Here is a 26,464-nt window from a genome sequence, read left to right as displayed (position 1 = left end):
TCATAGCAGGAGAGGATTGTGGTGATAGGAAGGCGCTGACTGCAGAGGACGGTTTACCATGCTGCAGGCACCCGGATGCTAGACAATGAGATCGACCAACTGTGGGAAGAAAGAAAGCCGACACGCGATCGAGGCGTCTGTATCAATCGCGTCATCGCGGGATGGTTGCAAGAATTAGCGGGACGTAGGGTTGAGGGGAACTAACATTGGCTTGGATGAGTGACCAGGTTGTTGAGACATTCTGCACCCTGATGAACATGGCGCCGGCGTAGCTGTAGGAAGACAGTATTTTAATGCGTGGGAGGAAATTTTCCAGTGGCTGCTTATCTGCTGCGTTCACCCATGTCCTTCCAACTAGTGGGCATAGCGCAAGTCGAGGATGTCACCTTCTATAATGGATACTTATCGAGAGAGCGGATAGCGAAGCAGTTACCGAAAGAAGCCTAGTCAGCCGATTAGCTTTCGCCCCCAACTAAACCCACGGAGATCCCAAAATCCCCCTCAGTTGTCTCGAAAATAAGCGGCCGATCATGTCGATCTAGGCAGCAATGTGATGTAAAACATCCTCGCTGCATAAAAGACCCTTAAGGGTGTTCGTTAGTCTTGCCGAGGGCCCTGTCATGGCCAATCGTGAGCGTTCCAGAAGCTCGTTGGTATGGTTTGCAGATCTGTATGCTGTCGCGAACGTGACTTTATCTGTAAATGTACCTTCGGCGACATGCTGAAGGAGGACTTTCAAGCAGAATTTGCTGCTTTCGAACAGATGGCGATAGAGAATTGCCGAGCTTGTGGCGCGGGAGGATGCTGAGTTTGCCTCCTCTACAACAGAAGGACGGAATATAAATTAGATTCCATGGCGTGGCGGTTTCTCGCAGACCACAATTCAACATCTTTACTCGTCTTCTACCTTGTAACCATCTTCTCTTTTTCAAGACTGCATGCCAAGCTACCATGCCGAATGACACTCCAATCGCTGTCGTAGGCCTCTCCTACCGTGCCCCTGGTATCGGCAGGAAAGGCCTATGGGACTACTTGGCGCAGGCTCGGTCTGCTTGGACTGAGATTCCAGCTGATCGATTTGACAAGTCGGCATACTACAACCCTGGCGCCGACAAGTCCGGCGTCTTCCGAGCGGAGGGTGCTCATTTCGTACCCGACGACATTTACGCTTTCGATGCCGCTTTCTTCAACATGAGAGCAGAGGAGGCTCGGAACTCGGACCCGCAGCATCGAATGATGCTCGAGTGCGCCCTGGAGGCGGCCGAAGACGCTGGTCACAGTCTCATTGACCTGGCTGGCAAGAAGGTCGGTGTCTTCATTGGCAGTGGGCAGCACGAATACTCTCAGCGTCTCGGCGACGACCAATTCTCAGCCAAAACGTTTTCGGCGACTGGAGTTGCGCCGTGCATGGTCGCCAACCGTATCTCCTACTTCTTCGGCATCGATGGACCAAGTGTTTCTCTCGACGCTGCGTGCGCAAGCAGTGTTTACGCTGCACACCAGGCTGTTTCGGCCCTTCGGAACGAAGAATGCAATGCCGCATTCGTAGGAGCAGCAGCATTGAGTTTGGGTCCAGGTGGCTGGCTTGCACTTGAAAAGACAGGGTATCGTGGCCTCTCTTCTCCCTGCTCTTTGATAATGACCATCCTGCTTACAATCCTCTGACAGAGCGCTGTCAGCTCATGGCAGGAGCTACTCGTATGATGAAAAGGCCTCAGGTTTCGGCCGTGGTGAAGGTGCCGCTTGTCTACTAATCAAGCGCGTTGACGACGCCATTCGTGACGGCGATCCGATCCATGCAGTCATTCGCAGTTCTGCCTGCAACCATGGCGGCCGTTCAGAAGGTATTACCATGCCCAACGGGATAGCCCATCGCAAACTGCTTTTGGCGGTACATGAGGCTGTTGGCTTGAGCCCTTCCGATACTCCTGTTGTCGAGGTATGTTCTTCGCTTTGTTCTTTTTCTGTCTTAAATGCTAAGACTTTCATAGGGCCACGGAACTGGCACGGCGGCTGGGTAAGTGACAGCGCGTTGCCAATATGCTAAAACTTGTAAGCTGATGAAACAGTGATCCAATCGAGGCTGGTGCCTTTGCGGCTGTGCTCGCTAAGGAGCGATCCTCGTCGAACCCGATCTACATTGGATCTGTCAAGTCCAACTTCGGGTACGTATACCTAGCATACTCTCGCTTGGTATTTTCTGACTCGTGCATACAGGCATTTGGAAGGCGCAAGTGGAATTCTTGGCATGGTGAAGGCGATCCTCATGATTAAAAATGGGGTCGTATTACCTACAGCAGGGTTCGAAAGGATGAACCCCAAGATCGAGGGCAAGGATAAAATTAAGGTTCCCGAGACCCCAGTTCCTTGGCCGAAGGGTGAGCCAAAGCGGGTCCTCGTAACAAACTTCGGTGAGCAAAGACCCCCGGTTGTCGGATCGATGTGGAGTTGCTGAGGTAAGAATTGCAGGGTTTGGAGGCAGCAATTCCGCAATCCTTCTGGAAGAAGCCCCGCCCAGATCCGCGGCAGATCAAGCAAATGGCCTGAACGGCACAAGCAGCCTAAACGGCACAAATGGCCTAAATGGGTCAAACAGCGTAAACGGAAATGGCATAAGCAGCACCAACGGCGCACACAGCACCAATGGAACAAACGGAACAAACGGAGCAAACGGTAACGGCGTTGCCTCGCAAGTTTGGCGATTGTTCGTCCTCTCCGCCAAGACGGAAAAGAGCCTCAAGTCCTACTTGTCATCTTTTGACGAGTACCTGGACGAGGCTCCCGAGTCCAGCGATTTTGCCAAGGACCTCGGCTACACGCTCGGTCAGCGCCGCACACACCATCCGTATCGCGTGTCTGTGGTTGCAGACTCGGTGGCCAGTCTTCAAGAGAAGCTAACGGCCGCCGAACCGACCAGAGTCAAGGACCGGACTCTCGCCTTCGCCTTTACGGGACAAGGCGCTCAGTAAGTGGTGATTACTTCTTGGGCTTCTCCGCTGACATGTACAGATATGCGCAAATGGCCTCCGGGCTGGAGCACTACAAGGTCTTTTCCGCCGCCATGGAGGAGGCTGAAGAGCATCTCCGAGAAATGGGAGCAACCTGGTCATTGGCAGAGGAGCTTGCAAAGCCAAAGTCCCACTCACGCATCAATGATGCCGAGATCAGCCAGCCGGCATGTACAGTCGTCCAGCTGGCTCTGGTGACGCTTCTCAAGAGCTGGGGAATCAGCCCGACCGCGGTCACCGGCCACTCAAGTGGAGAGATTGCTGCTGCATTCGCCGCCGGCCTGGTTTCGTTCCGAGCGGCCGTTGCCATTTCCTATTTCCGTGGTCAGGCAGCTGCTCGGTTGGCCAAACAGCAGACCCAGAAAGGCGGAATGTTGGCTGTTGGCGTAGGTCTTGAAGAAGCGACAAGCCTCATCGAGCAGCATGCAGATGGCTACGCGACAATTGCCGCCGTCAACAGTCCCGGCAGCGTAACCATTTCGGGAGACCAGTCTGCCATCGAAAACCTCCACAAGGCCGCCGAGGCGCAAGGTTTGTTTGTTCGTAGGCTCAAGGTCGAGATGGCGTACCATTCCCGTCATATGGAAGAGGTCGCAGGCTTCTACCTCGATGCCATCAAGCCCTACTGCGAAAAGAACGACATTACGTCCATCGGCCAGGACGTCACATTTGTATCTTCCGTAACGGGACACGCAGAAGACCCGGACACAGTTGACGCTTCTTACTGGATCAAGAACCTTGTTCGGCCCGTCAGGTTCGCGGATGCAATCCTGAGCGTTTTCACGCCACAGAAGCAGGGCAAGGCACCCAACATCGTCGTTGAAATCGGCCCGCACGCAGCTCTGAAGAACCCGATCAAGCAGACTCTTCAGCAGAGCGACCGCCCCAAGGCATTGTCTTTCACCTATCTTTCTTCGCTGGTGCGCGACGCAGATGGAGTTGAGAGCTTGCTCAACCTCGCCGGCACTCTCTTTGCAATGGGAATTTCTGTCCAACTGGGAGCGGTCAATCAAACCGACTTGCACAATGCCTCCGTCGTCACCGGACTCCCGGCATATGAATGGGATAAATCGAGTTACGAGCTCAGGCCGCGAGCCACCCACGAAAAGTTGTTCCCTGGCGAGCCCTACCATCCGCTTCTTGGAAGGAGAGTCATTTCCGACGGAGGCAAGGAGCGCGCATACAGGCAGTGCTTCACGCTCGACGAAATGCCGTGGATCCGGGACCACAATGTGGCCGGTGCCGTCATTTTCCCCATGACTGGCTACATGTCGTGCGCCATCGAGGCTACAAGAAGAACTCTCTCGTCTCTCGCGGCCGCGTTCCTCGTGAGAGACTTCCATGTCGTCCGAGGTCTGGAGATCCAAGAAGAGGAAACCGTCGACATGGTGACAAAGATTTGGCCGGCTGCCACTGGGACGGGCACTTTCTCGTCGACGGCTTGGTCATTTGAGATTTCGGCCTGGACAGAGGAGAACGGGTGGACAATCCACGCCTATGGCCAAATCGAGCCGGAGATGACGGACATGACGACAGAAACGCCGACACTGAAAGTGTCTCTCCCCCTTGTTAGCAACATTCCCAACTTGATCGAGCACGATATCGGGTTTGCATACGCAACTGCCGGAGTGCGAGCTACGCGCTATGGTCCGTCATTTCAAAACACGACCAGGTTCTTCGAGGGCGAAGGCTACACGGTGCTGGAACACCGGCTTCGTGACCTTGAACTCAAGGTAGGTCCTTACGGATCGCCCGTTACCGTCGACCCTCCGACACTGGACGGATTCCTGCAGGGCGGCGGTCCTCTCCAGAAAGCGGATGACGGGAGGAGGCCGGCGCAGATGCCCAACTACATCAGCCGGTTCCGAATCTCCAACAAGATCCCCGCGGACCCCGGTCACCGCATCGAAGTCGTTACCCGCTTGCTGAACTACGATGTCAAAGGTGGACGCATGACAATTGGCGTAGCTGCATTTGCCCATGGTCCTGATGATACCCTCATTCCCATCGCCGAATGGGAGTCTGTGGCATTCCGCTCCATAGGGTCGGCTGAGGAAGACCCCGATCCGGCTTCCAGCGTTCCTGACAACTGGGCTTGGGAACTACTTCCCCGATTCGATTACATGGCACTCGACGAGTTGACCAAGAGGCTCACCGCTGGGGCGCTGGACGAAGCCGAAGGCGTACGTGCGCGCAAACTGGAAATGGCTTCCCTGTACTTCATCGACCGGGCGTTGAAAGAGACAGCCGACGATGACCGTTCGAAGCTACCATACCACTTGTCCCGCTTCGTCGACTGGGCGATTCGCACCGTCGCGAGCTATGGGATTGAGTTCGAGGCGGAGCCAACGGCGATGCTCGACGAGCTGCGAGGTCTCGATGCCCAAGGCGAATTGCTCTGCACAATAGGCGACCAGCTCGTTTCAATTCTGCGCGGGGAAATCGAAACGCTCGAGATCATGCTCACGGACAACCGGCTCACGAAGCATTACGAGGCGGATGTGTCGAACGCCCATTTCAGCAGGGTCCTGGGAGACTTGGTCGACAACCTGTCCGACCTGGAGCCCAACCTGCGAATTCTGGAAATCGGAGCCGGGACGGCAGGCACAACGTTGCCGGTGCTGGAGGCCCTGTCGCGCGGCAGAGACGAGCCCGCGTTCCTCAACTACACCTTCACCGACATATCCAGCGGCTTCTTCGAGAACGCGCGTGCCAAGTTGGCCAAGTGGTCTCAGCGCATCACATACAAGAAGCTCGACATTAGCCAGGATCCGGCGGAGCAAGGCTTCGCTCTTCAGGACTTCGACGTCGTCATCGCAGCCAACGTTTTACATGCGACTTCGAACATGACTGTCACCATGACCCACGTGCGCGAGTTGCTGAAACCTCGAGGCAAGCTCATCTTGCTGGAAGCCAACCGCCATCCATCTTCGGTGCTGCCGTTCGCCCTGCTCCCAGGCTGGTGGTATGCCGAAGATGAGTATCGCGATCACGCCGAGGGTCCAATGATACCTGTGAGTGTGTGGAACCGCCTACTCTCGGATACTGGTTTTTCGGGGGTTGATGTCAGCATCCCGGACCGTCCAGGCGAGGCAGAGCAGACCATCGGCATCATCTGCTCAAGCAGAATAGGCAAGCAGGAAGACAACCAGCCGATCATTATTTCCGGGCCCTTCATGGACGACGAAGAAGTAGAATTTGCCCAGCTGGTGGCCGACGCTGTTTCGGATCAGCTCAGCTGCCCGACCGAGACCAAACCGTTTGCTGAGATCGACCCTGCAGAGGAGCCGTACTACATCTTCATCGACTCTCCGCGTCAAAGCCTAATGAAGGACGTCTCACCGGACACATTCGAGGGCTTGAAGACCTTGCTTTTGCACAACACAGGGCTATTGTGGGTCATTCCGGAAGGTGGCCCTCCCGAGGCCAAATTCATCAAAGGTTTGGTGCGCACATTGCGGGTTGAAAATGAACCAAAGAGCCTGCTCTTGTTTGACGACGTCTCCTACACGCCTCAGGGTATCTCAGGGATCATCAAGCTTGCCAAAACTCTGAGGGATCCGGAGGTGACGCGCACTCAAGACCAGGACTTTGCCTGGTATGAGAACTCGATCCACCTGCCCCGTATGCGGCAAAAGAAGGAAGTCAAAGAGCAGTTCGCCGTAGAGCAGGGAATTTCTTTCCGAAAGGTGCAAAACATCTGGGAAAGCGACCGCCCTCTGGAGATGACCATTGATGCCGCCGGAAGCCCTGACTCCATCTACTACCGCAGAACAGATGTTCCTCAACAGCCTCTCGGTGAGGACGAGGTCGTTGTGCAAGTGGAGGCGGCAGGCGTGAGCTACCGCGATCTTAATCTCATCCTTGGTTCCATTCCTTGGGCTCCTCCAGGCTTTGACGGAGCAGGCAAGATCGTCAAGACCGGCTCCGAGGTGGCAGATTTGCGAGAAGGAGACAGAGTTTTCTTCCTGTCACTCGAAACGAGCGGCTTTGCGACATACAAGAAAATGCCGTCCTGGCACGTCGCCAAAATACCAGCCGGCATTAGCATTACGGACGCCGCGAGCTTGCCACTCGCGTACTCTCTCGCAGTCGTGGCACTCATCCACACCGCGCGCCTCAGGAAGAACGAGACAGTCCTCATCCATGCAGCAGCTGGCGCGGTGGGCCAGGCATGTGTTGTGCTCGCACAGCAGCTGGGAGCCCGCATCTTTGCTACAGCGGGCACTGAGGCGAAGAGGGAGTTTGTCCATGAGACCTTTGGCATCCCCAAGGCTCAGATATTCTCCAGTCGCACGCCCGAGTTCAGAGACAGCATTTTGTGCGCCACAGACAATAAGGGCGTGGACGTTATTGTGAACTCGCTTGGCGGCGAGCTTCTGACAGAAACCTGGGCCTTGGCCGCGAACTTTGGTCGGTTCGTCGAGATTGGCAAAAAGGACGCCTTCCAGAACAACTACTTGCCAATGAGCCCCTTTGACAAGAACGTGGCTTTCAGCGGCATCGACCTTCGCGATCTCTTCAAGTACCGGCCGGAAGAGGTGAAAGACATCTTTGGCGAGGTTGTCAGGCTTCTTCGATATAACGTTGTTCGGCCCATCCAGCCTGTAACAGTGCTGCCAATCTCTCAGTTTGCGACAGGTCTGCGCAAGCTCAGGTCTGGTGAGAACATGGGCAAGATTGTCGTCACACTCGGCAAGGACGAGGAGGTTTTGGCCGAAAGCGCCCTGCGGCCGACGCCGGTGAAGCTAAATCCCGACGCCACCTACCTCATCTCCGGCGGAACCCGTGGCATCGGTCTCGACCTGGCGTACTTGATGGTCGAGAATGGAGCCCGCAACGTCGTCGTGCTGGGTCGCAGCGGTCCTTCTGGTCCTGACGTCCAAAAGCTCTTGAAAAAGTACGAAGGAACTGATTTTTGCGTGAGGGCCATTGCCTGCAATGTCGGCTCCCGTACAGAGCTCACCAATGCTCTCGAGTCGATCAAAGACCTTCCCCCAGTTCGTGGTGTAGTGCATAGCGCCCTTCTCCTTAGCGTAAGTGTTGTCGTCTACAGCCCCGATTTATGAAGCTGACAATGTGTATAGGACAAACTGTTTGAGAACGCCACGTACGAGGACTGGCAGATCGTCACCGGGCCTAGAGTCCAGGGCGCGTGGAACCTCCATGAGCTTTTGCCCGGCAATCTCGATTTCTTCATTTCTCTCTCCTCGTTCCTGGGAGATACCGGTAATGCCGGGCAGGGTATCTATGCTGGCACGGCGGTAAGTACTAAGTAGACGCAGGCTTTCACCAAGGCACTCCGTAGGCTAACTTTCCAACCAGTCATTCTACGACGCATTTACTCAATACCGCAATGCGCGCGGCCAGCACTCAGTCTCCGTCGCCTTGCCGGTGGTATTGGACGTCGGCTTCGTTGCTGACAATAACCTCAGCGACATACTGAAGCAATCACTTGGCGCGACGCTGACAATGGCCGACATCCGAACCATCGTCAAGGGCGCCATTATGGGGCCGTCTTCGCCTTTCCATCACAACGGCAAGGCCGCAGCTTTCAAGATGTACCTTGACGGCCAGGCGGTACAGAACGGACCTTGGAAGTATTTCCACCCGGTGCACACCAAGGAACGTCTCAAGGCCGAGCGTCAGAAGAGAGTGGAGGCTGGCGCAAGTATGGGCGCTGACATGTACTCGGCTTCATGGACTGCCGCTGAAGACCCGCTTGTCGGCCTGACCGAAGCGCTGATCACAAAGGTCTCGGCCATGACCATGATTGAACGCGATGAGGTGGGGTCCGACGCTCCGCTTGCGTCCTACAGCCTGGACTCTCTCGTGTCGGTCGAGTTGCGGAACTGGATTCGGCGGGAAACCAGCGTGGAGTTGCCACTCAGCGCCATTACGCAGGCGGATAGTCTGCGGGCTCTAGCAACGGATATTCTCGCGCAGAGGGAAGGAGCCCCGAAGGCATGATGGAATGGCGCAGAAGAAGTGTGATGAAACGGTCGCTTTGGTGAGGAGGTGTTGGATTCATTGAAAATGTTCTGCGTCTAGCTGCAATTAAACTTGTCGTGCGCAACAATTGTCTCTGTCTCTGTCGTCGTCGGAGCTGAAGAAGTGAAGTGCGATGACGCCGCCTGGCCTGGCCTGTGTGCGCGACCGGCAAATTGTTACCCCGCAATCATCTACCCCGCCAAGCCCCACTACCTACCGCTAGCTATCCGCCCTCCCGCCCGTCGCCAAACTCAATCATCACCTCCACCTCCAGCTGTCCCCGTCACCCGCCGTCCACTTTCACGCGTCATCTACACGCCCTTCTCGCCGCATCCCTCGCGAACGCCCGTTACCCGATCCTTCAGCGGCAGAGACTCGGCCATGCGGAACAGCGACCGGCGCTTGGGATATCGCGAGCTGGCAAGAAGACTGGGGATGGACAGTACAATGTAGGCGTTTGAGGGCAAGAAGATGGGCTTCGGATGGGGTGTTGGATGAGCGCCTGGCACAATGGCACTAGGGCATGCAGTGTTCCATGGAGTATCTGGCTTTGAAATAGTCGCTGTGGGTTTCAATGGAGGGCTGTTTGAATAGCTGCTCTACGCACTACCATGCGCATGCCCTCGTGGGCATGTGTTTCGAGCTCAGTACCACGGTCTGTTCATACTTCGTCGTTTCATTTGCTTCGCCAGTGCATGGGGACAGGCTGTTCCGCGTAGGTATACGTTTTAAGCTGTTCGTCACGGTCCATTTACTCATTCCACGCCTGATTGTTGCTGGCATGTGTGGTCAAGTCCTTGTCTCGTGGGCATGCTCTTCAAGCTCAGTATCACGGCCTATTCACACTTTGATGCTTCAATTGCCGCACCGGCGCGTGGGGACAGTTTATTCCGCGTGGTTATGCGTTCTGAGCTCTTTATCACAGTCCATTTACTTATTCTATGCCTGGCTGTTGCGTGCACGTGTATCTCGAGGCGCGTCGCAGGCTGGCGGCGATGGTCGCGATGCGCCTTCCTGCGGCGTTCACGACTGCGCATGCTTGACGCTCCTTCCAACGCTACGCGTCTCTTGTTTAAAAGCTTTTCTTCTCTCTTCTCCTCTTCTTTTCTTCTTCGGCCATCATCTTGACTGCGACCGCGACCGCGACCACGACCATGACCACCACCACGACCACCACGACCATGACGTCCCGTTTCGTCGCCGCCGCCACCTGGCTCGGCTACTGCTTCCCGCCACTGCTGCCGTTGGCGCAGCTCATCCTCCCCATCTACTTCATCTCCTACCGCTGGGGTTGGGCCCGGTCGCTCTGGACCTGCGGGGATTACGGGGTGGCGCCCTTCGCCGTCGGGTCCTGTTCGCCGGTGCTGGGCTGGGTGCTGTTACTGGTGCCGACGATCCTGGGCGTCCTTCGGGTGTACCCATGGTACTGGACCGTTGTCATGGGAGGGATCTGGGCGAGACGTCTTCGTCTGGAAGAATTCCCCGGAGGACGCTGGTGCCGTTTCTGTCGCACCTATAGACATCCGCGGACGACGCACTGCCCTGTTCTGGACCGCTGCCTTCCCCTCTATGATCATTACTGTCACTTCTTCCCCGGGCCTGTTTACGGAGACAGCCAGAAGAGTTACCTCTTGGCGATCGCGGCCCTGCCGTTTCACTGCCTCTTCTGTCTGGGCGTCGCCCTCTGGATGGCGATCGACAAGCGGATGAGGGAGACGAAGACGATCTCCTATGCCGTCGTCATGGCTGTGAGCATGCCCTGCCTCATCTACGACATCTACATGATCGTCGTCATGTGGGGAGACGTAGTTTTCTGCAACTTCCGGGCGTGGGAAGACAAAGGCGTCTTCTACATCTCCGAGCAAGGGCAGCTCGAGCGCGTCCCCTACGAACCGTCCAGCGAGCATCCGTACAACATGGGCTGGCGTGAGAATCTCCGCCTCAACCTGGGACCAGTCTGACAGTGGCCACTTCTCTGGATTGATCCTCCCATCGTGCATGGACAGCCCCTCAACCCCAACTTCCTCCAGACGACGACGACCAGCAGCAGCAGCGGCACCACCGGTGCCTCCATGGCAGGTCTTTATTCCCTCTCTGGTCATCAAGCCGAGGGTTCCTCGAGCAGCGTGGAGCTGAGAGACATGAGCAACCTCTCACGCCCATCCAGAAGAGGCAGAGCATCCTCTTCATCCATGGAGGTTCCTTAGGGTCCTCCTTCCCCCGGTGCCTATGGGTGCAGGCATCGTTAATACCAAGTCCCGTGATCTCCGAGGCGTAGCGCATCCGAGTCCTCGATCATGGGCGGGTTAGGAAGTCATAGTAAGCGGGGGGGAACCGCAAACATCTGTGGCCTGCATGACGAACTCCTATGGAGACCTAACCCTCCCCCAACATGGCTTGCGCCTCTTCGTGGCGCTGGGGAGACAATTCCCGGATGTCTTCGTCAATACAGACTCCGGTTGAAGCTGAGCAAGCCGCCATCATCAAAATCAGTCGCTCGACAACCTGTCCGGTCTATCAAACTCCGACCTTCGGTCATCGCGACATTCAGTCACTGCTCCGATCTTTCACTCGATCGTCGACTGCTCAATCAAACTCTCAAAACTGCTCAATCAACTGCTCAATCAAACTTTCGAACACTGCTCCGAGACTGCTCAATGGACTGCTCATCCATCTGCTCAAATTGCTCTCTCAAACCGCTCTCGCAATCTACACAGTGGTCTGCTCAACAATCTGTTCAAGCTGCTGCTCGCTCTGTTTTCGCTCTGCTGCTCTCTCAAACTGCACACTCAAACTGCTCAATGGTCTGGTCATCCATTTGCTGGTCGCTCCTCTAGTCTCACTTCTGGTCATTCTTCTGGTCGCTTCTCTGTGGTTCAACTCAATGGACTGGTCATCCATCTGCTCGTTCAACTAAAATTCCTTCATGGTCTTGTCGCTCTTCTGGTTGCTCTTCTGGTCGCCCATCCGGTCGCTACTCTGATGGTTCATTTCAAAGGATTGATCATCCACATTGTCATTCTGCTGCTTACTTAAGCAGCTCGCTCAACTCAAACTTCTCAATGGACTGGTCATCCATGCCGTCGTTCATCTCAAGCTACTCGCTTAATACAAGCTCCTCGCTCAATGTAAACCTGTCGCAACTGTCCGGACACTGTCAATTGTCAATTCAACCGACAGACGCCCTTGACATCGCTTCATCATTCGTCGGAGATTGGTCTTCGATCAAGTTCCCTGCCTCACCCTGGGTTTCTGTGAGTTATGTCTTACCTGCTCTTTCACACTTGCAATGCTAACCAGCTGGTAGAGTCTTCAAGAAACAACCTGACGAAAATAGATTGGACAACCGCAAAAGATCTGGCCAGCTCACAAATTTCCGACAGGCAGATCAGAATGTTATCAATTTCGGATTCTGCAAAGCTTCCATGGCGGCAACAATCTCCTGTTTCTCCACTTGTTCACTTGAGGCCTGATTTCCCTCCACTTTTGGACACTTGCCAACCAAGCTACTACCGAACATTTGCCACATCAAGGGACTCCGGGCAACCTACAGTGGCACCGATACAGACAACCACCTTCTATGCTCAAGCCTCCCCTTTTGTCTGCAAGCTTTCGCAAAGTCGCTGCGCCGGCAATTCCTTCGTCGCGCTTCACTTCACTTCACCTCAAGTGTGACGTCGCTTGCCTAAGTAGCAGCAAAGAGAAGTTCCTAACGGCGTCTTAACAGTTCTCACGCCCTGCTCGCTCAGTAAGTCCGTCACCACCCTGCTGCCTCATAAAGTTGCTGACCGTCGTATCTGCCCAGTACTCAAGCACGCCGGCTTTTCTACAACGATGCAGGTGTTCAGGTCCACGGCACGTGTGCAGGCCACATGCATAGTAACCTCATCTCATACAATAGCGCTCACTGGTACATTCCTTGCACATGTCATTGTCCGACTCATCTTCTACGGAGCCTCACTTGTTTGTTCTGGCTACATCCGATGCGACGTGGTAACGGTGGTGGTGGTGGTGGCTGGACTGCTCCGGGCGGACACAAGTGCATGTCCCGTTACAGACGGTCCTGGGTTTTGCTTACTTGTAAAAACCTTTCGTGATGTGTGAAGGTTGGTAAAGTAGTGGCATTATCGTGAATAGAGGGGTTAATAAGGACTTGGGCTGTACAACCATAGTTCACTGCGCTGGGAGAGAATGGTGTTGATAGTGTTTCATCATCATACAAGACGGTAAATCACGCTTCACGGTAAAAGGGACATTAACAAGTGATGAGCGAAAGTATTTATTTTCAACTAGGCCTTTGGTTTAGTTGCGTCCGCACATATCGCGGTACCATCGGCGGGATTCTAGCAAATGTTAGCGCGAGAACATATAAAGTTTGTGGAAAATGACTGCTTACCGTTGATGATGTCTTTGTATTCGTTTTTATTCCCTGAGCACTTTTTTCTCACACAGGGGCCGACGTTGAACAATAGCCAATCTTCTACTTTCGTTTCATCTCCGACACAGAAGTCGTATTTTGTTGCCGTTGTGATGTTGTATTTGTCGGCGTTTTCGATGTTGCATGATTGCTAGGGGAACACCGTGTTAGTATTGTTCATGGATGCACCGTCTACTAGGGATAGGATAGGATAGACTTACTGAGCATCGATTGAGGTGCTAGATTTCTACTGGTTCATCTCCGTCTTTTTCTTTTGATATGACTGGTTTTCGGGAAAGAACAGGGCAAGCGATGGCGAAAAGCCCCAAAACGATGGTGGAGAGACGCATGATTGTGGTTTTGATGATGATGAACCTTGATGATGATGTTCGAGACTGCAGCTTTGATGGTGGATAAATGTGATTATAGCTTTCGCGATGGATAATTACGACTGCAGCTCTGACGAGAAAAAAGGAGAAGAAATGGAGGGTTTATATAGCGCGCGGTAAAGAACAGATTGCAACGAAGAGACTATTTTTTCCGTGGTTCAAGGCCACGATCAGGGTCCAATCCATCATCACTGCGATATATCTCGTTATTATATATTCCAAATCTAACTGGAAGCATCCAGACCGTCAAAACATAATATTCCCAACTCGCCAGGCAAAAGGCGTATGCAAACCACGGAAGCTCACCATGCGGCAGTATATATTTACGATGTGTGCAAGATTTACATTTCATACATCATAAATCACCCTTATCTCCGCACCAAATCGTTCCCCTGTCCAAACAAGCCAACATGCGCTTTTCCAAGATCTCCCAATGCGCTAAAACCATTTTGGCAGCGGCAGCGGCAACGGTGTTGGTAACGGTGGTAGCGATAACAACGCCATTATCATCTACATCGCATCAGCGCCACCGCCCGCGCCGTGATCGTCGCTTGTGAGGGCCGCGGCGGCTTCTCTGCGCATGTGGATAGGACTCTTATCGTCTCCTCTTTTGCTGCAAGGTAAGCTACCTGCTCTCCCGTGATACCGCCGCAACTTACGCCAACCACCCAGCAGGTTTACCTGGCAGCCTCAACAACTTCAATGACACAACACAAGCACCACGGCATGTTTTAAGAGGCATTTTAAAGGTTCGGAAGACTCTTAAGGAATAACTATACTTCTTAAGGATATTCGTTTAGGCAGTGTCCTCAATAAGAGTAGAGACGTAATGAAGAAATAATCAAGCATATAATAAGTAGACAGACCGTGACAAAGAAGCCGGAGTACATACCTATACGGAGTAGTCGGCCCCCCACCGCCTAGAAACCGTCTACTAGCATCCGCCGCGCCCTACGACATACACACGCCGCCTACCTAGGCGGAGACGAAGTAAACAGCCCGTAACAAAGCGACCAGAATATATACCTATATAACGCACTCTATCGCCCTACACCTAGAAATAGTTCGCTAGCATTCGATACGCCTTATAATACATACACGCTACCCACGCGTGTACTAAAGAAGCAGGTAGACCATGATAAAGAACACAAAAAACATACCTACGCGGCGTATTCTATCCCTATATGCATAGAAGCTATTCGCCAACATCCAGCAAGCCGTCAGGCATGCATACGCAGACTACATAGGCAGGGAGGAAGCACAAGGGCCCTCGCGACGAGCATAGAACGCGTACCTACACGGCGTATCCCATCCCCATACATCCAACAGTAAGCCGTTAATATTCGGCAAGGCCTACGGCACATATACGCCGTCCATGCGCACTAAAGAAGAAGGTAGGCCGTAGTAACGCGCAAAACATACGTACCCCCGCGGCATAGTCTATCCCCCCCAGCACTCCGCGCCCAAGCCGCAGAAGAAGCCACTAAGCCACTACACATCCTACTATGCACACCCGCACCCAAGGCAGCGCAAAGCGAGCATATATTAAAGAATCAAGCAGGGAGGAAGTAAATAGATCGTGACAAAGCGACCGGATGCCATACCCACGCCGCGTATCCCGTCCCCATACAGCATTCCGCAATCAAGCACGCAAGAAGCATTAAGACAGTGACAGGAAGGTTAGGACGCAGACTTATGAGAGACAGGTCGAGACACGGGCACGGAAAAAGCAAGCATATAATTGTAAAGCTCACAACGCATACTCCCACACCACATCATCCAGCCCTCTACACCTACTCCCAGTGCGTGGTAGCGCCAATGGCGTCGCCCGACTTGGGCAGCAAGAAATCGCTCGCCTGGATGCGGCCATCGGCCTGCCTGGCGCCCTGGACCAAGCTGGCATCGACGCTGACGAAGCTGCTGTTGCTCCAGGTCTCGGAGCCCTCCCAGGAGTTGCCCTGCGTCTCGGTGCTCTCGAGGCTGACCTGGTCGGCATTATCGGTCGAGCCAGCGTTGGCAGCGGCAATGTTGTCCGTCATGGACGAGGTGGACGAGACAGTCTGGAAGCCGACGGCGTTGTTGTTCCACGCCGTGTTGCGCGTGAAGACGAAGTCGCCCGGCTGCTTGTTGTCCGTGAAGCCCTTGGCCGCGTTGCCGAATGAGATGCAGTTCGTCACCTTGTGCGCGGCGGGGCCCTTTTCGTCGTCGGACCCGCCGCCCAGCTTGAAGCCGTTGCCGTCGCCCTCGAAGTCGGTGAAGTCCCAGCGGTTGAAGCCGTTGCCGTACGAGATGACGTCCTCGACCGTGACGGGCGACTTGAACTCCCTGCTCGCGTGTTAGCTACGTTGTGCCCTGTGTTCTGCGGTAGAGTAGATGGGTGGTTGTGCTGTGCCGGGACAGAGTGACGTACCAGAGGTCCAGCCCGTCGTCGACGTTGTTCCACAGGCGTGCGCCGCGCAGGACGTTGCCCTCGCCCTGGCCCTCCTTGCAAGCGAAGCCGTCGGCGCTCTCGCCGTTCTTGCGCGGGTCGCGGTTCATGTACGAGTCGAGGTAGATGACCTGGTTGTTGCTGGAGGCGCCCTCGAGCTGGAAGCCCGTCTCGTAGTTGTCGTGCGTGGTCAGGCGCTCGTAGTAGTTGTTGCTGGCGTCGCGGGCATACACGCCGTACGGCCCGTTGATGAAGGTCATGTTGTAGAACTTCCAGTACTCGACGCCCTGGATGTGGAAGATGCCGCGGTCGCTGTTGGCCAGCGAGCCGCCCAGCTCGGCCGGCGTGCCCTCCAGCTCCTCGCCGTCAATCGTGACCTCCTCGCCCTCGTACGCCGTGACGGTGAAGGGCGCGTCGGCGGTGCCGTTCTTCTCGGTGAACTGGATGTTGCTCGTCGGCGTGTAGGTGCCGCCGCGCAGATAGATGGTGTCGCCCGCGGCGGCATTGTCGACGGCCGTCTGGATCGAGGCGTACGGGCTGTCGAGCGAGCCGGTGCCCGAGTCGGTGCCCTCGGGCGAGACGTACAGGTCGGCGGCCAGGGCGGACGAGGCCAGCAGGGAAAAGAGCGTGAAGTGAGACATGGTGGATGAGACTATGACGGCGAACAAGAGCAGTAGAAATGTCGAGAGGAATTTATATCATTCATGCGGCTCCATGATAGCAGGCCTGCCAAGACCATGGTGTTTCCTAAGTCGGCGTAGGACGAAACAACTATACACGTAGGAGCGGCGCCATTCGTGGAAGAGGAGAAAGAATAATATAGGAGAAACGATGCGGGGCTTGGCGGGGTCCGTTTACTCGTCCTGCAATAGGCAGCGATCAGAGGAGCGGAGAGCGGAAGAGGCAACGTCCGGAGGTGAAGGGCGGCCCGTCATTCCAGAAGTCGATGCGGCCTTCATGCGTTCTCCCTTTTTCACTTTATTCACTTTAGATTGCCAGGCGGAAGATATCTTGCCACGATCCACGACTCACCGAGATCACGCAAGCACAAGCAAACTTTCCATCGGTTTCCCGCTTTCGTGTTCCGCCGAGCCCCCGTACCTGCCAAGCCCCGCCAAGCCCGCAGTTGAGCCGTTCCACCCTCGCACGCCGCGCGACGTCATGGCTCCGAGAGCTCTCACCACCACTTTTCTCCCACAATGGCACAACAATCCCGCCCAATGCACTTCCTCATCACCGGTGCCGCCCGCGGCATCGGCCGCGGCCTGACTCGCCACCTCCTGTCCCAAGGCCACCGTGTCTACCTGCTCGACGCCAACGCCCCGGAGCTCGAGCACACGCTCTCGCGCGCCGCCGCCTGGGCCACGACGCCCAACGCTTTCCGCGGCGAGCGCGTCGACCTCGCCGACCGCGCCCGCGTGCGCCAGGCCGTTGCTGCTGCGGGCATCTTCTTCGGCGGACGGCTGGACTGCTTGGTGAACAACGCGTTCGCGACGCCGCACGTGTGGCGGGATGGCGGGAAAGCCGAGGACGGCATCAACGGCCAGAACGCCGAAGACGCCATCATGGCGCAGTGGGACGAGAAGATTGCCGTCGGGCTGACGGCCCCGTTCCTGCTGAGCAGGCTGTGCGTGCCGCTGCTCGTGGGTGCGCGCGGCGGAAGCGGAAGCCCCGGCAGCATCGTCAACGTCTCCAGCACGCGCGCGCTGCAGGCCGAGCCCGACCACGAGGCCTACAGCGCCGCCAAGGCCGGCCTGCTGGGCCTCACGCGCAGCCTGGCCGTCAGTCTGGGCGAGCGGCACCGCATCCGCGTCAACGCCATCATTCCTGGCTGGATCTGCGTCGATGACGAGAACCGCGCTGCCGACGAGCAGGGCGCAAAGTGGGAGGAGGGCATGAGCGAGGCGGACCACAGGTGGCACCCTGCGGGCAGGGTTGGGAAGGTCGACGACGTGCTCAAGGCGCTGCAATTCCTGGTCGAGAGCGAGTTTGTGACGGGCGAGGAGATTGTGCTGGATGGTGGCGTGGGGAGGAAGATGGTGTATCCGGAGGAGTAAGGTAATGCAGGAATGATTGTATAAACAGCAGATTTTGCTGTCGGTGGGGATGCGCCCCTCGCAGCAATGCCAGCCTGCTACCGATCAGCCAGCGCCCTCACGTCGTGACAGCTAGGAGTAGTAGCTTCGCCATCGCAGCTCCATTATCAACCACCACCCCGTCCAATCACCCACCGGACAGGCTCCGTCGATTGAGCATCAGTCAGTGTGCACCAGCTTCCGCGCCAGCTGCAGCATCACCTGCAGCATCCGCGGCAGTGGCTAGGGTGTTCGAAGAAGAGCGTCAAAGGAGGGACTTGGTTCTTGGACCTCCACGTCTTCCACACGCTCTCAAGCGTGTGCGTGACTCTCGCTCGCTCGCGGCTGTGCGTCTGTTTACCGTGTTTGTCGTGTTTATTTGTCGCGTACACCGTCACGAAACGCTTGCGCGTGTCGCGCCATTTACGCTTGTGTGCCGCGGCGCTGGCGGTGTTCAAAATTTGTGGGAGGAAATGATTTGGTGGAGGTTAGCGTTGAGGCGGGTTTACGAGGAACAAGAAGGTAAGCGATTGGTTGGGGCATCCCTTTTCGTGCTCTCAATCACGACTCTTCCTCCCCTGTTCGTGCTTTGCTGCCTTCATTATGCGACTCGGGAATAATTTCTGGGCAGCTCTAAGACGGTGGACGGCAGCACGCGAAGGGATGCGACGGGAGGAGGGGCTTTGTTCGGGCGCGGTGGCGGTCAGGAAATCTTTGGAATTAAGACGGGTTTGCGGGGTCGTGGTTGGGCTTTTTCTGCGATGTGAGTCTCAACGGTTAACGTCCCTGGCCCATGAACGAGATTGACTGCATGGCGAGATAGCTAATCAGATACCCTTCTCAATCTCGAGCTTCGTCGGGCGCTTTCGTAGTAGACCGGTCTACTTGTATGCTTGTAGAGTATTTTCATATTGTTATCGAAAGCCTCCAATTGGCTATTTCGCTGAGCAGTCAATCTCGTTTAACCGACGGGTACGTTACGTGGTTTGGACTCGGATCACTTTCCTTCTTCTTTTCATCGTCATCTTTCTCCTTCTTCCTCTCATGTTCGTCCTTATTTCCGTGTTCCTGTAGTGGCGCAATGTGCGGTCTTCGTCGCCTTCTTTTCCTAGTGGACGATTCAGTGATGTACGATTCGACTGCCGTATTGCGCATGTAGGTTTCCGATGCGCAGACGACTGAGGCTGTGGGCTGGCGCTCGTTAGGCAGAAGCCGCAAGGCGTAATCATGGGCGCACGCAGGTGTGGACACGCTGCGTTGGCTTGCAAGGGTTGTGAGGGTAGGCGGATACAGAGTCGCGATCGAACAGGTTTACAGGCAGGCCCCGGGACAAGCTACATGCCTGGAAGAACTGCTGGTGCGATCTGACCAGTAATGGTTATTACCTGTCCCGGATGACCTGATGATAAAACAAGTCTGCTGACGGCATTAGCGTTGTTACACCAAGACATTGCCACCGTCTGATATGCATTGTCTGCTAGCTGAAAGACTGATCCTCTCCCACTCTCCTCTCAATTATTCTCTCGGGAACAGCTCAGTATTCTTTTCGAGATATCTCGTCCATTTCCTGCTCATCCCTTTTTGTATTCCGAAAACCTCTCCCCCCTGCTAGCGTTCCTTTTCGGAAGTACCTATACTTATCTAAGCGAAATTTCACGTCGTATCCTCACTTCCTCATACAACTCTTCACCACGTACATCGACACAATGGCGACGACCCAGGGTCACAAAAGATCGCGTAGCTCAGCAAGTCCGGATGCCTGCCCGGATGCAACACCGAGCCACAAGAGACCTCACACCGAAGCAAATGAAATTGGGATAGATGCTTCCCCGGATGCGACGAGCGGGCAGTCTCCCGAAGCCGAGCCGATTGAGTTTTCTTCCGAACCCACAAATTTGTGTTCGTACTGCAAGGTCTTGGAATTTGACGATGCGCTCCACGGATCTCAGCGCGAATTAGAGGACGGAACAAAAGTCTTTAATCCTAAGGACATAGTAGAACTCGATTATGGTGACGAAGACTACGGCATTACTCTGATATATAAGCGTAACGACACGTTTTCAGAGCTCCCTTTGCTGGCAGAGGGTGCGGCTGCGGGGTGTTGGTTCTGTGCATTCCTACGATTAATGATGCTTAAGATTTATGGAGGGACCCGCTACGGCAGATCTGAGTATAACATTGACTTCCATGAGCTGGGTATCTATATTCGTGGATCCTTTCTTGGTGTTTGGTTCACTATTGGATCCGAAAAATGGGATAGTTTTTTTCTTAATATTTGTGCGAATTCTGGTAAGACCATAAGTACTATTACAAGAAAACGTGCTTACACTCCTATAGGGGCATGCGCAACTTGGCTGCAGATCGAACATAGACCAATGTTCAGAAACTCATTATCTGAGGCTCGCATATCAAAGATACAATCTTGGCTCAGTAGGTGCGAATCGACCTGCCACCCATCGCTCAAGGATTTCCCACTTCCAACTAGGCTCATCGATGTCGGGACCAACTTCAACAACGAGGCAAAATTAATTGAGACACGAGGTCATACCGAAATGCTCGGTTCTCGTTACGTGACACTAAGCTACTGTTGGGGGGATCCTGAAAGCCAACTGAAGACGACAAGAGCAAAGCTTAAGAATCATAAAGAACGCATACCACTCGAAGAGCTGTCTCAGACATGCCATGATGCAATTATGCTCACACGCTGCCTCGGAATAAAATATCTTTGGGTAGATGCTCTTTGCATTGTCCAAGGCGATGAAAAAGACTGGGAAGCGGAGTCTTCGAGTATGTTCGACATCTACAGGAACGCCCATTTAACAATCGTGGATTTAAATGCTGGCACTTCTCACGCTGGCCTTCTCAAGCCGACAGGAAGACCTTCCGTTTGTGTTAAGTTAAATTTACCTCGAGGCTCGACGAAAACATACAAGGGCATTTCTGGATTGCCGAGGAGCCCTGGTCGGCCGATGATGTTCGACATGAGAAAAGGATGTCATTGTGGAAGACTCGTGGATGGACGTTTCAAGAATCGGAAGCTTCCAGACGGCGTCTTTATTTCGGAGAGAAGATGGCCTACTTTAAAAGCCCCGATTTTGTAGAGGCCGAGAACGGCTCCTATTCAACGACGCCGAAACCTGAAAATGGAAAATGGGGTGACTGGCTCAAACGCCTGGATACCATCCAGGATCACGAGATGAGACTGAAAGCTTGCTGGTATAGGCCAATAATTAAGTTTTCTGGTCGACAGTTTACTGTTGAAGATGACAGATTACCAGCTGTATCCCAGATGGCGAGATATTTCCAACAAAAAACCGGAGATATGTATCTTGCAGGCTTGTGGAAATCTGACCTTCTGCGAGGACTTTTGTGGGCTGGCTCTGTAACGAGCTTCCAACAGCTGCTGCACATACTCATATCACCATCTCGCGTTACTCCAACCTGGAGCTGGGCCCGTTGTAAGCAATTTGTGTTTTGGCCAATGATGGAACACTCGGCTCCCGTCATGCCACGAAGCGAAATCCTAAGCGCCAAATCGGTCCCTAGGGGTGGTGACCTATTTGGCCGAGTTCAGAGCGCCGCCGTCACCATCCGAGGAAGATGTTGTGGCTTCCCAAAGAATGTCGAACGCCTAGGATCGGATCTGCGAACGGTCTTGGAGAATGATATAATTTTTTATTTCCATTTCGACTGGAACCAACAATGCCCTGAAACTCCAGAGATTGCTGCGCGGTATCGGGTAACTATGCTTCGTACAATCTTCCTTCCGGGTGATAACGTTACTAACCCTCTGGGACAAACGTATGGTCTTTTGCTTATTCCGAATCCAAGCGAGGAAAACAATGATTGGTATCGTGTAGGGATTTTCAGAATGGTAGGAGATCGTTCGTCTTTTTTTGAGACATGGGCGTTGTGGGACTTCACAATTGTATAGAGTATTCTTTCTCTCTTCTCTTAACAAGACCAAGCTTCCGTTATCAAATTCATAGAAAAAGATCAGATGCTGCAACAACCTATGTAAGACTTTTAGGACCTTAATAGTAGAGTGTTTTGCTTAGTTAACGATGTCATTCGTGTTGTAAAGAGATTTCAGTGAGAGTGTTTAGCGTTTAAATTCTTATATTAGTCCCCTATAGCCTTAATTAGTTTGCTTAGGAGAATATCATCTCATTACGGATTAAGCACTAACGCTCCCTTTCCTCCCCGCTAGCGCTGTTAGAGCCTATGCTTGATCGCATCCTCGCTTCCCTATACAACCAAGGAAAGGCGTCTTGGCAAACTGCAAGAAAGTGGCTGGCAACTCACAAGAGGCGTGAACAACAGCAGGGTATATTTCTTTTTATTCATTTTGATCCCAGTCTGGTCCGTTTCAACACGACAAGCGAGAATGCCTGCATGCTAAAAATTCTCCGCGTGCATTGTTTGCAATTCAATCGCACCTCTCTCTACATAACTATCTCAACCTTTGACCATCTCCTTGACGGATTTATCTACAGACCAGTTTAGTACACCCGTAGGCTTTCGTAAACAGGTGAGTTAGTACTATCGACCTGGTCATGGAAGCTCTGTTACTAACCAAGTGCCAAAAACAGCGTTCAAGTCTTCCGATCCAAAGAGCCGCTCCTCGTCTAAAGTAGACATGCAAAGAACGCTTCAGCCATGGATGCAGAACTGAGAAGAACCGTGGCCGCCTGCGTAACATGCGAGAGAATCGTCGTCTTCACATTGCGAATCAACCGAGGACCGTTGGACGGCGAGTTTCCAGCTGGCCCACGCAACTCCTTCGTGCCAACCCTCTGCGCGGACTGTGATGTGGACGAGGATCAGGAAACTGTGCAAATCAAACAAAAGCCCGGGCAGCAGATGGACTGTGGGGATGGTCCGGCAGAGGTAGAGAGACTTGGCCTGCGGCTGTCTCAAGGCCTCTTGGTTAATTGGGAGCCCTACGCCATCATGCGTGAGTTTCTGGACTGGAGCCTTGAGCTTGAGTAAGATGGATCTCGCATCTTTGACAGAGATTTCCTCTTCGGCTTGTTTTGATCGGATTGGAACATCCAAAGCGCGATAATATCGGACGATCTACCTACCCGGATAATCGATTATTTGGAGGGAGGCTTTTTCTGAGGGAGTTTGTACTGATTGGATGGTTTTCTAGTCTCTGTACGCAAGGTCCTGGCTTCAACTCATAACGTAGACGAACAAAGCAACTGGCTCTGATATACAGTTGGAGTCTACTCTCATATATTGATCAACTTAATTAATGTGAAGCTAGGCGCGAGGAATTGGACGCCGCTTGTCCTCCTAAATTACTACTACCTATGGAGGTATATATGCTGCTATCTAAAAGAACACGTTTTCTCTTTAAAATCCTTATTCCCTTGCAGTGGATAAACGTGTGGTGTAAGGGGTAAGGCTGTAGTGTAACAACTGACTATAATAAGGCTGAAAAAACGAGAGTTATCGGAGTGATCCTGGCTGACAATTAATCACCTTCTTTTGCAGCGGAGTTTGTCTTGAATCAAAATATGAAAGTAAAGAGAGCAAACACTAAGTGCTATCAGTTTTTTACGGGTTTCAAACTAGCTTTTTTGTTACAACAAACTTAGTATTTGAAAATCCTAAGAGGCTATAGGTATGTATATCTTTTTTTGCTGTTAAGCAAACCATTTACCTTTCCTTCCTGAGACTATACTACTTTTCAGCGAATGCACTCTCTGTTCTCTTTTATCAGCCAAAAGCTATCACCAGGTTTGTGCAAAGAATAAGTTAAATCAGCTGTGATGAACGTCCCTTTGTTTGTTCTAGTTCTAGCACCGTCTGTCTCAGTGCCATAGTCGAAGATGTTCCACGACCAAGAACTTTCTGTATATAAAAGCTTTTAAACTATGTTCTCCATAGCCTTGTCCCACTTCGATTCCTTGCTTCAACAGCAGAAAAAGTCTACTGGGTATCGATATCATGTGTCTAAAATGCCAAACAACTTAGCTAATTGCTGTCTCAAAATACTAAAAGAAAAATTTAGGAAAATGCACCGAACGTGTTAGATATAAACTACTTCCGAAGACTTTCCTCTATATTAAACTTATTAAACAGCCTGATAACATGCAGCTATTTAGCAGGTGTTCTTAGTATAACATTCCATAATACCTTTTATTTAGCAGGTCTCTAAAAAGAGCAGGTATTAATGTATTCAGGGGGGTAACAGCTCAATTAGAAAAGTACGAAAGATAGTAGGTAACATTTCCAATGAAACGAAACAAATTCAAATAGTTTGTAATGCTTTAACAGCCGTAGTAGAAGTTTTCATCCTCATATGCTTTACCTGCTGCTTTTTCTTAGCTTCTAAATGTTTACTGCGTACAGTGTAAACACCATACATACTATTATAGCAATGCGCTATCGAAGACCGTATCGTCTTGCATTCGGCACTGAAAATGTTGCGTCGAATGGAGGGTTTGACAGGTTGAGAACATAAAAGCGGCTTTCCGTTGTTGCTGATATTGTGTGTAGATCATACCGTTGAAACGACCATTCGAGGTCGACAAACCCCTTTATGTCGATAGTTTTGTCAAATATCAGGACCGTTCCATCGCATGGCTGTATCTCGCAGCCTAGATCTTTTACAACACGACAAGAGACCAAGTCAAGATTGCCAGGATTATCAAGTATGGTAAGCCGTTGTATTTTGGATATTCGATACTTGGGCGTGGGCTGGTAATGAAATTCAATTTGATGGTATCTGCCTGCTGATGATTGGCGTCTACGCTGAAGAACATGTTAGCCTGCGTGAAGATGCTCAAAAAAAAAAAAATTACGCAAAGCACCAGTTACTTCTGGAATCTGTTATAAACATACCTTTCTTGGAGTTCTGCTTTTGAAAGTTAATCCGCAAACCATTTCCAGTATATAGATGTGGTGGAAAGGGAAGTGGAAGTTGAACTTTCAATGGGAAGATGTGGACGAAAACCATTGGGGCTATCTCATATATACAGCTGCTAGGCGCCTGTCTTAATAAGATTCCCATGACATGCCTTAGGGCTGACTGGAAAGCCCGGTTTCGTAATGGTCAATCTCACCCTTGTGCGAGTCCTGCACTGTTTTCTTCATACGTACTAGAATGAAGTCTGTGCAGAGGCCTTAGCCAACAGAGATACAGCAGTTGTTCCATGGATTCTACACCGTGCATACCTCCACGTTAATTGTTGGGAAATCGCATTCTGTATCATGCTAGGTCACCATTTACTGCTTCAAAATCCCTTCAAAATTGATGTCAACCAGACTGAAAGAAGGCCCAAGGTGTTAGATAAAGGCTTCGGCGATAGATTCCTGATTTAGGTACCAAGAGATTGGCCCTTTAAACCGGACTACGCTAGTACCTACCATCCCACGCAGCTTCCGACACGTGAAATACCATTGGTTAGTTACATACATAGACAAGCGCCACCATGCAAGAAGCCAAATGTGGAGGTCGCGTGCGCAAGGTTACTGCAGAAGCGCCCTGGTTGGGAAGTGAAGGGCCTAGCGAAACTTTTATTGCAAAGAAATGCAACAAACTTCGCATATCAGCCCCAAGACCCTTTCTTTCATATCAGTTTGAGGATTCAAGTGGTAAGGTATCCTCGAACCAGCCCTGGTGTAGGCAGTGTTGAAGAAAATGGGGCTAGGCAGTGAGCCTCTTAAGATTGAGTACTTAAATTCCGGAAAACTTCTATATATACCCCATTAAGACTTCTGCGGCAGATAAACAAGAGGTCAACGTTCATGCGTGCCGAAATTTTGGCGAGCATGACTTGGGCGCCATTTTCAGCAAAGTATTTATGGATTATCATTTTCAAACCTAGTAACCCGATTTGATATCGAGTAAGCCTTTGACGTAGCTACGTTACATTGCAGAGTAACGCATGCCCTCCTACACGACTTACCCAAGAATGACGTGTACAAGTGGCGTATTTAAGCGATATAAATCCTTGTGATTGATTCTCGTTTAACAGGCTACCGGTCTGCTCAAAAGGATGTTCCGAGGCTTTCCCTCAAAAAGTCAGCTGAGCTTCACTGATCATTTTTTCTAGAGTCTAGACAGCAGTACATGCGTACTTGCTTGAAAGCGAACATTTCCTTATTTTTTTTTTTTTTTTTTTTCTTATTTTATCGTAGAT

General features: G+C 52.6%; 6 protein-coding genes across 6 annotated transcripts; 5 read left to right on the top strand and 1 right to left on the bottom strand.

Annotated features, from left to right (window-relative positions):
- Positions 1-951: 951 nt before the first annotated feature.
- On the top strand, positions 952-8,978 carry K452DRAFT_302958 (uncharacterized protein; the record flags this gene model as incomplete). The annotated part of the gene is made up of 9 exons (XM_033542661.1): positions 952-1,604; positions 1,669-1,939; positions 1,992-2,017; positions 2,070-2,165; positions 2,218-2,411; positions 2,470-2,965; positions 3,010-8,044; positions 8,096-8,272; positions 8,334-8,978. 9 exons carry the CDS (start codon positions 952-954, stop codon positions 8,976-8,978), a joined length of 7,593 nt encoding a protein of 2,530 aa, XP_033391910.1.
- A 1,202-nt stretch (positions 8,979-10,180) lies between these two features.
- On the top strand, positions 10,181-10,960 carry K452DRAFT_313397 (uncharacterized protein; the record flags this gene model as incomplete). The annotated part of the gene is made up of 1 exon (XM_033543661.1): positions 10,181-10,960. One exon carries the CDS (start codon positions 10,181-10,183, stop codon positions 10,958-10,960), a length of 780 nt encoding a protein of 259 aa, XP_033391909.1.
- Positions 10,961-11,399: 439 nt separating this feature from the next.
- Positions 11,400-12,128, top strand: K452DRAFT_140056 (uncharacterized protein). Its single transcript, XM_033535400.1, has one exon. It carries the CDS (start codon positions 11,434-11,436, stop codon positions 11,914-11,916), a length of 483 nt encoding a protein of 160 aa, XP_033391908.1. The 5' UTR covers positions 11,400-11,433; the 3' UTR covers positions 11,917-12,128.
- A 3,470-nt stretch (positions 12,129-15,598) lies between these two features.
- On the bottom strand, positions 15,599-16,874 carry K452DRAFT_313396 (polysaccharide lyase family 9 protein; the record flags this gene model as incomplete). Its single annotated transcript, XM_033543660.1, has 2 exons — positions 15,599-16,130; positions 16,216-16,874. The coding sequence occupies 2 exons, from the start codon at positions 16,872-16,874 to the stop codon at positions 15,599-15,601; spliced, it is 1,191 nt and encodes a 396-aa protein (XP_033391907.1).
- Positions 16,875-17,062: 188 nt separating this feature from the next.
- On the top strand, positions 17,063-18,562 carry K452DRAFT_292594 (uncharacterized protein). Its single transcript, XM_033541404.1, has one exon. It carries the CDS (start codon positions 17,433-17,435, stop codon positions 18,288-18,290), a length of 858 nt encoding a protein of 285 aa, XP_033391906.1. The 5' UTR covers positions 17,063-17,432; the 3' UTR covers positions 18,291-18,562.
- A 1,325-nt stretch (positions 18,563-19,887) lies between these two features.
- On the top strand, positions 19,888-21,475 carry K452DRAFT_140008 (uncharacterized protein). The gene is made up of 2 exons (XM_033535399.1): positions 19,888-20,597; positions 20,646-21,475. Exons 1-2 carry the CDS (start codon positions 20,015-20,017, stop codon positions 21,407-21,409), a joined length of 1,347 nt encoding a protein of 448 aa, XP_033391905.1. The 5' UTR covers positions 19,888-20,014; the 3' UTR covers positions 21,410-21,475.
- Positions 21,476-26,464: the final 4,989 nt, after the last annotated feature.

This window comes from Aplosporella prunicola (genome assembly GCF_010093885.1).
Source record: "Aplosporella prunicola CBS 121167 unplaced genomic scaffold K452scaffold_57, whole genome shotgun sequence".
NCBI classification, from domain to species: domain Eukaryota; kingdom Fungi; phylum Ascomycota; class Dothideomycetes; order Botryosphaeriales; family Aplosporellaceae; genus Aplosporella; species Aplosporella prunicola.
Note: the sequence above shows the minus strand (reverse complement) of the source record. Positions and strands in the feature narration are given on the sequence as shown.

Excerpts from the sequence above, each read along its gene's own strand:
- K452DRAFT_140056 (XM_033535400.1), top strand. The coding sequence starts at position 11,434 with ATGTCTTCGTCAATACAGACTCCGGTTGAAGCTGAGCAAGCCGCCATC.
- K452DRAFT_140008 (XM_033535399.1), top strand. The coding sequence starts at position 20,015 with ATGGCGACGACCCAGGGTCACAAAAGATCGCGTAGCTCAGCAAGTCCG. Across the intron at positions 20,598-20,645 it reads TAATATTTGTGCGAATTCTG|GGGCATGCGCAACTTGGCTG; the intron begins GTAAGACCATAA and ends ACACTCCTATAG.
- K452DRAFT_292594 (XM_033541404.1), top strand. The coding sequence starts at position 17,433 with ATGGCACAACAATCCCGCCCAATGCACTTCCTCATCACCGGTGCCGCC.